At 56.4% G+C, this 10,136-nt stretch overlaps 1 protein-coding gene across 1 annotated transcript in view; it reads left to right on the top strand.

The window, feature by feature from the left end:
- Positions 1 to 8,961, top strand: part of QSOX1 (quiescin sulfhydryl oxidase 1) — a 38,728-nt gene extending 29,767 nt beyond the window's left edge. Inside the window, exons 9-13 of the mRNA XM_043491302.1 lie at positions 382 to 504; positions 663 to 810; positions 1,885 to 2,061; positions 3,496 to 3,755; positions 4,124 to 8,961. Coding sequence (XP_043347237.1) covers positions 382 to 504; positions 663 to 810; positions 1,885 to 2,061; positions 3,496 to 3,755; positions 4,124 to 4,696 — 1,281 coding nt within the window. The 3' untranslated portion in view covers positions 4,697 to 8,961. The remainder of the gene's footprint in view (positions 1 to 381; positions 505 to 662; positions 811 to 1,884; positions 2,062 to 3,495; positions 3,756 to 4,123) is intronic.
- Positions 8,962 to 10,136: the final 1,175 nt, after the last annotated feature.

Consider the following 10,136-nt stretch of genomic DNA (forward strand, 5'->3'; position numbering starts at 1 on the left):
ACCAAGCTGTACAGCCTGAGACTAGCGTAGCTGTGAATTCCCCACAAGCAGTGCGCCTGCACCGTTCCCTGTAGTGACTCCTGCTGGGAGAGGCTGGCATTGCAGTCGCCGAGAATTGTCCACAATCCAGGTCTCACCCCATTTCCCACCTGGGAGAGGCTAGCAAAGAGCATATGGGAACATGATAGTATTGCTAAAAACCTGACTTTATCACTGTAGGATGATTTGTGTCCTATTAGCCTGCATGCTCAGTAAAGGTCTCAAAATGTCCCTTGGAATCAAAGCAGGAATGTCTCTCGCGCCTGGGTTCACGTCAGCCATAATGGGTAGCAAGGCTTTTGTCATTAAATGTATTTCCTCCTCTCTCTGTTCTTGCCGCAGTATTTTCCTGGCCGCCCATTTGTCCAGAACTTCCTGCGCTCTGTGGACAGGTGGCTGAGGAGCATGAGAGAATCAAGGATTCCCTACAGTGCCTTGGAGCAGGTCTTGACCAACAGAGAAGAGGTGGGTCACTTAGAGATGATTCCCTTTAGCCCTGCGGCATGTGCACGTGTCTGCTTTCCCCTATCCTTTTCTCTCAGTCCCCTTCTGCTCTCCCTCCCCTGCCCTCCCGCGTTAGCCCTGAGGTTTACTCTTTGTCTGCCTGTTTCTCTCCCCATCAGGGTCAAGCCCCAGAAGTGCTGTCAAACAACGTGACGTGGGTGGGTTGCCAGGGAAGCAAACCTAATTTCCGAGGCTATCCCTGCTCCCTCTGGACCCTCTTCCACCTCCTGACAGTGCAGGCGACTAGGTACCGCAGGCTGGGCACAGGTAAACAGGTGACCCTGTGTATGTCCCACTCTGAACGTGCCGGATGATCTAGCTCTTGACCATAGAGAAAGGGGTGTGGGAACCACCATGATAGCTCCCCTTGGCCGTAGCTCGGAATTTCCGGGAGCTGCTGCTCCATGGGAAATGGGATGGGGAGAGGGTAGGTAGGCTTAGGCCAGAAAGCTGAAGGCAGTCCTGGGGTTTTAGAAGGGTTGCACTCCCTGGTTGGGAAAGCCCTTCTGTCCGTCCCCTGTAGCCAGGACATCGATAAGACCCAGACTAGATGGCCCATTGTAATGCCCCAATCTCCTCTCACGCCACCTTGCATGCCTAGCACCTGTATCTAAAGCCTGTATCTTGTGGCTTGCTGGATCCCCCCAGCAGGAACCTTCTGCTGCACTCATGTCGGGTGGCTGGCTGCCGCTTCTCCCATGCGTGGGTCAGAGCGCTCAGCTTCCCAGCCGGCTAAGGGGGCCGTGCTCCCTTGTGGAATCTTAGCACCTTATCATCAATCAGCTGTGCACGGCATGCTCTCCTGCTCCAGGGCCAAGTGCGCTGCTGTTTCAGCTCAGCCAGCTCCTCTGGCTCAGGGAGCACCAGACAACAGCTAGCAATAATAGTATCTAGCTCTTCTGTAGTATGGCTCTCTAGTGACAGCTGAACACTAGCTCCAGGGCCTGCTGGGTCACAGGGGATGTGTCTTAAACAGGACATACAAGTCTGATTGCAGAGCCAGCCTTTGGCGTCTCTGCTGGTCTCCCTCAGGATCCCCTTGCCCAGCCTGGCTCATGGTGCCGTGGTGTCCCATGGTGCTGTGCCAGTACCTCCCAGTGCAGGTGGGGCTGAATGCTCTAAGCATGTCTCACTCCACTGAAAATCCCCTGCTGGGCCCCACACAGCCCTCTCAGTGTAGCTGAGGCCCCCTGCTCCGTGGTGCTGTGATCCTGAGCTGGCTGGTCCCGTGGACCTTGGATTGCTAGCACTCTGGCAAGAATCTGGTGGGCGCAGTGCCTCTCTTCCCCAGCCAAGCGTGCCAGGGTTTCCTCAGCTGAGCTGTCTCACCTCCCCCTCCAGGCCCGCTCGAGGTCCTTGGCGCTATGCGCGGCTACATCCGATCCTTCTTTGGCTGCCGGGAGTGCGCTCGGCACTTTGAGGGCATGGCAGCGGAGTCCATGGACAAAGTGAGAAGCGTGGACAAGGCAGCCCTCTGGCTTTGGTCAAGACACAACAGGGTCAACGCTCGACTGGCAGGTAAGGGAGGGTCCTGCTGGCGAGGCTGACGTTGGCCAAGGAAGGAGGGGTGCGAGGCTCCCAAGGGAGAATTTAGCAGGGGGTCCAGACCCTCTGGCCATATCTGAGGAGGGATGTGGGACAGGGTCATGGGGACAGCTGAATGCAGTGGGGGTTGGAATTTGAGATGAACCTTGTGAGCCGGCTGGTCCCTTGGCTTGTAAAGCACAGGCCGGGCTGACTCAGCTCCCCGATAACGCCGTTTTTGCCCTGCTACCGTTGCGCAGTGAGGGGGCGTCTCTCCTCACAGGCTGATAACCACAGGGGAAGCTGGGCTGAAGGGCGAAGCCTGGGGCACGGGGAGCTGTGAGAGCGCTCTGCCTGCACGACACTGGCTGGCTTTGTTCATTCATTTCTCCTTTGAAAGCAGGAGGCAGGCAGCCACAGGTTAACTCTGCAGCCTGGCAGGGGTCTGGTGGAAGGTCGTGGGGAGGGATCGCAGACCCCCGAAGTGAAGGGAACAGGCAGCTGGTGGTGCTGAGCCAGAGACCACCCTAGAGAAGCAGTTAAATCTTATCCGGCTTCCCACAGGGGGCTTTAAAAGCTGCCACGTGCCCTGGGAGGACCCTCCTCCGGAGATGATTCTCCAAATGCTCCATTCGTGTGCAGATGCTTCCCCTCCCCCAGTAGAGCAAAATTCAGGGGAGCTGGGACAAAAGCAGCTGGCAGCTGAGAAGGAAGAGGGAGCAAGAGTGGCCTGGCAGGGGAAAGAAGCGGGGAATGACTTCCTGCTTGTCGGTGCAGCCTCCCCTGGCAGGGGGGCATAGCACCCTCCACTTCAGCTCACAGCATTCACCTGGAACCTCCGTGGCCCAAGCATGTGGCCCGAGCTGACACCCAGGGACTCTCTGCCAGGGAGAGGGCAGACCCCATTGAAGCCTGGGGGAACCTGCCAGCATTCGTCCCATTGTGGGATGACTGTCCCTGCTCCGGTTGGTCATTTGCGGGACAAGGGGGCAGAGAGGAGACTCCCAAGTTTCCAGGGGCTGCAGCTCTCAGCTACAAGAGCCTGTTCGTGGCACTAGGGTAGGCTGGGGGTTTTTACACGCCTGCTCCCTGACCCCCAGGATGGCTGAAGGGTGAGTGAGCAAGCGGAGCTGCTCCTGCAGGCAATTTGTGCATGACCTCCAAGTCAGGGTGATGTGCAGACCCCTCTGGAACTGCACCTCTTGCTGGGAGTCTCACACTAGCAAGGGGCAAGCAGGCTAAGGCTGGAGGGCTTTGGGCAGGTTTGGGGTGTGTCTGTAAGATCCGTAAGGCACAAAGGCTACTCCCTTTCCTTCGGGGCTTATGGGGAGGGTGTTAAATGCTGTGGTTGTTGTACTGGGACCGTCCTGCTGCTGGAGCCCCTGGTGGGACTGTGTCTGAGGCCTTTGTTCCATCTGACTTATCCAGGTACTGAGACGGAGGACCCTGAATTCCCCAAGCTGCAGTGGCCTCCCCCGGACCTGTGCCCTCTGTGTCACGGCGTGGTCAACAGGCACCACGTGTGGGACGAGGCAGCCGTGCTGCGCTTCCTCAAGGCCCACTTCTCCCCGGCCAACATCATCTTGGACTACATGGAGCCTGAGATGGCGCTGGTGGTCAGGCGCAGCCGGGAGGCAAAGGAGGGAGCTGGAGAGAGGGCCATGGGTGAGGGGGAAGAGCGAGGGGAGGTGGGTGAGAGGGAAGAGGGGGAGGGGGAAGAGAGAGGAGGGAATGGGGAAGAGGGGGAGGGGGAAGAGAGGGGAGGGAATGGGGAAGAGGGGGAGGGGGAAGAGAGGGGAGGGAATGGGGAAGAGGGGGAGGGGGAGAGAGGGGAGGGAATGGGGAAGAGGGGGAGGGGGAAGAGAGGGGAGGGAATGGGGACGAGGGGGAGGGGGAAGAGAGGGGAGGGAATGGGGACGAGGGGGAGGGGGAAGAGGGGGAGGGGGAAGAGAGGGGAGGGAATGGGGAAGAGGGGGAGGGGGAAGAGAGGGGAGGGAATGGGGAAGAGGGGGAGGGGGAAGAGAGGGGAGGGAATGGGGACGAGGGGGAAGAGAAGGGAGGGAATGGGGACGAGGGGGAAGAGGGGGAAGAAAGGAGACCAGGGGAACCAGAGGCCGCAGGGGTGGGAATGGAGGTGGGTGGCTCGGAGAGACGAGGCTCCTCGGGGCCACGGAAACCAAGCATCGTCCGGATGAACCCCAAGACGCAGGAGCTGGAGGAGGACATTGTGGACCTGGACTCCTTCAGTGAGCTGCACTACAAGAGCAAAGCCCTGAAGGCTGCGGCTGTGGCGGCCAACAAGCGGTGGCGGCTGAGCAAGAGGGACACCATCCCACTGCTGCTGGCAGGCAACAGCCACCAGGACTTGGACTACACCGCGACCTGGGAGCGCTTGAGCCGGCGGGGGCTGGGCTCCAAGCGGCTCATCGGGGCCCTGGAGGAGGATGAAGGGGACGCCCTGAGGAGGAACCATTGGTTCCGCATGCTGGGAGTGGGCTTCTCCCGCCTGGACGTCAGCCTGTGCATCGTCCTATACTTCCTCTCCTCCATGTGCCTGCTGGGCATGTACGCCTTCTTCCGCATGCGCACGAGGCACCGCAAGGGCCGCCCCGGCTTCCCCACAGCTTGAGGCTGGCGGGGGCGCCGGCAGGGTGAGGGGTGATGGTACAGGTCAAGTGTGAACAATTCCTTCCGGGGCTCTGTGGCTGGAGAAGCGTCTGATTTTCTCCACCAGGGTTGCTAGGGCAGTGGGTGCAGCTGGACGGCTTCTGGATCTCGCCACTGCTGGCTGCACGGACATGAGGCTGCCCATCAGATAGATGTGGCAGGGTGTTCTTCAGGGGGATCCAAGAGCCTTTCCAAGCCACCTGAGCTCCTCCGAGACCTCGGGCGCAGCCGCTCTTGGGTTGGGGTGGAGGCTGGAGGACGGAGCGAACTGGGAGAGGTAGGGGGAATTCTAGCTGCCTCCCTGTTTACAGTAGCTCAGCCATTAATAAGGACTGGGGGGCCTCCTTTCTGGTCTGGGGCTGTGAGCAGTTTGCCTTTGATCAGTCATGTCTCTCTCTGCTGATTTATCTGCCCTGGGCGGAACTTACCACCCCTCTGAAAGCGAGCTAGAGCTGCAGCTTAGAAGATGGCCAGACCTGTTCTTGCTGAACTGGTTTCAAAACCTCTTCAGCGCACACCAGGCCTGCACTACAGCTCCAGCTGCGCTCTCAGTTTTCCCCATGTAGATCTAGCCCTTTAGGGTTAAACCACTAGAGCTGGGGCGGGGGAGGAGGGGGAATTGGGACAGCCAGGCTTAGTTAATATAGGCGTTGGGCAGTGGAAGGATCAGATCGCTGTGGGGTCACTAATGCTTTTGTGTTTTGCAATCGGTTGAGCCAAGAGTTAGATCAGACTCCTTTTCAAATTCCCACCGGTCAGACAGACTAACTGGTACCACTGAGTAGGGGGACAGGATGGCGTAGGGGTACTGCACAGCCTCTGCCCCCATCTCTAGTCCATCTCGGCTCAGTGGCGATTGCCGTCTGGCAGCTGTTCCATGGGAGGGGTTGAGTGCAGCTCCTAGCGCAGCGGGATCCCCGCCACAGAAAGCCCCCAGCAGTAACTGCACCTTTAGTGCTCTCAGCAGAGAAGGAAAGGGTTGAATGGGCTCAGATGCGATGCTCATCACTTGCCTCTAGATGTGGTCAGGGTTAGGGGATGCTGTGAGAGCTTGCACACCCATCGCCACTGCAGTAGGTGGGCTTTCCCACCTGTGTGTCAGTCCTGCTCTGCAAGTTCTCATCCTGAGTTGTAGCGGGAGGGCAGAGAAAGAGTGAAAACCTGATCTGTCAGAGGTTGCCCCTTAAGTTCCAGGAGCAGTGAGGGCCCAGGGGTGCAAGACTAGCAGAGGGAGTAGCACAGCTGCATGCCCTGGTACTGTTTCCTGCTGCACCGTGGTGAAGGGGAATCCAGCCCCAAGTGCCTATGCTCGGTGTAGGTGACACTCCCCACAAATAAGGGACTGCGGTGCCACTGGCTGGAGATATGCATAACACAGACAGGTGCTGAGGAAGCTGTGTAGCCAGAGTTAAGCCAGTTCACCTTAATCCTGACCTGTAACACTCCCCCCCGCCCCAAGTACTATTTGTGTCACGAGCCACTGCGCTTCTTAGCCTAATGCATCTCAATCCTGTCTTGAAATACCACCTGCTCCACACTCTTGGGTTCCTCCTATGCTGGCTCTGCATTCGTGAGAGAGACAGAGAGAAATGGCCACAGGGCTCAGGCTCACCAACTGGCCTCTGGCTTCTGAAGTTCAGGGCTCGCAGGGGAGGAGTTGCTGAGTTAACTGAGAACAGCTGTTACATCCAGCCTCCCTGCAGCCCAGAGCACGCATGGGCACAGAGGTGGGTGGGAAAGGACATGGACCCTTGGTCTGACCACAGACCGTTCTGCTGGAGCATCTAATTCTGTGCCACCTTGGCCTGTCATGTGGTTGAGGCTGTCCCCAGCCTTCTCCTGAGTATGGGTGTGGGAGAGGAGGGTATTAGTGCTGGCAGGGTGCTGTGTCAGCCTGCGCTGTGTTTCACCTGCTGGGGACGTGCTCGGGCCAACGGGTCATCTCTCTGAAAGTCTGGCAGGCAGATTTGCTGCCATCCTCATGCTTTAACATTAGAAGTGGGAGGAGGTGGGGAGCTTTGCCAGTCCCCTCCCTCCACCCATATTATAGTGTTTATGAAACTGGAACTCTTCCTTTTGGCACCCTGGGTGGGGCCAGCCTTAGAGCCAAATGACCCTTGTACAATAAAAAGCCATAGTCCTGTGCTGCTCCATTACCCCACTCTGTTTATTAGGGTTCCCGGCTCCACATTTGGGTGCTGTGTTTCGGTCTCGCAATCCCAGCACCCAGAATTGGACACAAGTTTCCCAGATGCACCTGGGTGCTTGTTCAGTACTGGGAATATCCCCGCCCATGTCCTTGTATAGTGAGCACCATCAGCCCGGAGCATCTGATCTCTGATCCTTGGTGTTGGCGCACCTCACCGGCCTGCAAATGCTTGTCACTTTGTTCAACCTTTCTATGAAACCCATTGTACTGGAGTCACCATTGAACTGAGGAAAGGGAATCCTAATACAAATCAAGAGTCGCTTAACTTATCCCCAGTCATTTGCCAGCTCTTTGTGGCTTCCCATCCCCTGTCCTTTGGTTTGTGCATTGTTTTGAGTGAGGTCTTCAGGGCAGGGACTGTCTAGCACTGTGCAAATGACCTTTGGGCTGGTGGGATCCAGAAGCTGGCTGCACAGTGGGTGAAGGAGCATTTCTTTTTGATTGTTCTGAACATAGCTCCTGGTACCATCCAAGTAACCCCAGGTACCCGTAGGCTTTCTGCAAAGGGTGCATCCAACTAGTTACAAGTTAGGACCAAGCTTTTCAAAAGTGACCAGGGATTTTGTTCAGCCTGCTTGAGAGGCCTCGAAAGGGCCTGACTATCACAGGCTGAAAATCCAGCCCCTTTCAAGGCATGTCCAGTTTAGCATCTGAAATCACTGGTCACCTTTGCAGACCTGGGTTTGCTCTAAGGCCTTATCTGTGCTGTGGTTTTGTGCTCCATCGCCAGCCGGAAAGCCAGTGTAGATTGGCTGCCTGTGCTTCTGCCACTGTGGCATCTAGCCCAGGTCAGATAGCTGTAAAAATGCTAGCGGCCAATCTGTACTCACACCGCCACTGGTGGGGCTCCTACAGCAGCGATGGCTGACAGCCAGCCTGCCCTCCTGTGGACAAGAGCTAGGTTTTTATCATTCCCACCCCCCCCCCCTTTTTTTTTGTTTGTTTCTTTTTGCATCCCAAAACTGGGGAGGAGCAGGGGAGGGACTGGTGCCTGGAAATGGGGACTGCACTGGAATTTGAGGGGGGGAGCAACCTATGATCACTCTCCCCATCCCCCACTTGGTGCTTGAGAACATCTCCTGCCCTGATCCTCTGCTTCTTCCAGTGTAGCCTGGACTTGCTTCTGGAAGTGGTGAGGCTCCTGTGTCTCTCTCTTCCCTGGGCTTGTGCTGTCCTGATGGATCTGACCTAAGCCTGCCAGGATGTTTCTAAAGCCCAGAGTGGGATAGATAAGTTCTTTGCTCCTTTCTGAAATGTGCCTTTTAAAAAAATCTGGACTCCTGAGCTACAAAACATTGGCTCTGAGATCACCTGTGGATTCCTCCCTGATTTTCACTGTTACCTTCCTTTTGCCATCTACAGGATGGAGCTGGGGGACCGGCTTGCTGGGCTGCTGGATTTTGGAGGGGTTTGGAATGTATCTGAGCCTCCCAGGACTGTGCCCATGAGGAGCTATGCTAGCCCACTCAGAGCTACTAATGGGCATCCCTCAACCATCTGAACCGGCCTGGCACCTGGAGTGGCTTGCTGCATGCCTGGTCCTTGATGAGCTGGTGTCTGTGGATGGAAAATAGCCATTCAAAGGAATTCTGACATCACATGATGGGGTCACGCATGCCCTTCCATGTTGCCTGGCATTATAGGTCTGTGTGTGTCACTGGAGAGAACAGATTCTTTTGGGAAGGGAGGGGGTGCTGCATCATTATCTATCTCAGCCAGTCTGCTGTAAGGGGCAGAGCGGCTTGCCCCAACCCAGACCTTTAGCTCAGTGTGTTGATCCCAGGCTGAGGTCTGTGGAACACTCTGCTCCAGGATGGGAGGAGGAGAAACATTTCTCTTTAGTTGTCACAAGAGGTTGGTTTGGTTTCATTTTCTTTACTTTCAAAGTGGTGGTTAGTTTGTGCTCTGTTCCCGGTGCCAGGCTGCTGCGGCAGAAGGAGCTGGGGTCTCTGCACGTGGTGGCTGCTTGTGTTAATGGAATAAATTATTTTTGCTAATAAATGTTCTGCTGTGTTGGATCACGTGTGTCTAAAGTGTGTTGAGTGTGGGTCTGAACTGCTGTGATGCAGAACAGCAACACAGGGCGAGACCCTCACTGCTGAACTCCAGTGGGGCCAGCCAAGGAGCTGAGTGGGCTAGGGACCAGCCCGCTTTTCCTTCATGCCATTTTTACTCATCTCTTCTCCACCTCACCTCTCCTTCGGGTACCTCCTGTTTCTGGCCTCCTTCCACTAGCCCCCTCCTGGCCCTGTGACCTCCTCTTTTTGCATCCCCAGTGCATGTGTGCTACTGACCACCTTCTTGGCTTGGGGGTGGGGGTCTGAGGAAAGACTTCTGATTTCCCTCTGTCAAAAGAAATCCATGCACATATCCTCCGTCTATGCAGGATCCTCCAGTGCATTGGCCCTCCCTACCCAAGCCTTCGCTCAAAGCCAGGCACTGCACTGCATCATTTGTCATCTAAATTAGCAACCTTTTTACAAGGAGCATAGCCTTTGATTCCCCCCCCCCCATGCTCTGCTCCCCTCTGCCATGTTCTGTCCTAAAGGGATTTAAAGTCCTATTCCCCCCCGTGCACCAACTCCACCTGGGAAGGGCCAGGAATAGCCTTCCTTTCCCTCCCTGTTACCTGGTTTTAATCCAGCAGAAGCTTTGCATCACTTGGCCTGGCCTGGCAGAAAGAGGATGGCTCAGCTGTTTTCAGAGTTTCATCCTGGTTGGCTGGAGACTAGCCCAAGGCACTCAGATGCCTATTGCTCTCCAGCCCTTAGCATCCCAGCAGCACTGAACAAGCACAGGCACCCTCACCTGCCATTTCTAGTTGGTCCTCCTGGCTGCCAGGTGCTTGAGTGCTGCCCTGATATTGGAGCATAGGTTGGCTGTTTGCAGTTGGTTCTCCTGAATATGAGACTAGCACGCAGGTGTCCTTTGGTCCTTGATGAGCAGGGATTGAGAAAGAGGGAGAGTATTATTAATGGATTATGGAGCCATTCACCTGTCGCCATTTGATTCTTCTTTAGGGGCTGTCAGGGCCACACTGGTTGCCCGCTGTCCTGGCCCTCTGTGTCTGTTGAGCTGGTGGGGCTCCATTCAGCTCCTGATACAATTCATGTCACCATTGTCAGCACAGGCCAGATCCTGATGGGGCTTCCTGGCCTGAGCCACCCGCCCACCCTAGCATGTGTCCTGCAGG

This window comes from Dermochelys coriacea, chromosome 8, assembly GCF_009764565.3.
Source record: "Dermochelys coriacea isolate rDerCor1 chromosome 8, rDerCor1.pri.v4, whole genome shotgun sequence".
In the NCBI taxonomy this organism is placed as follows: domain Eukaryota; kingdom Metazoa; phylum Chordata; order Testudines; family Dermochelyidae; genus Dermochelys; species Dermochelys coriacea.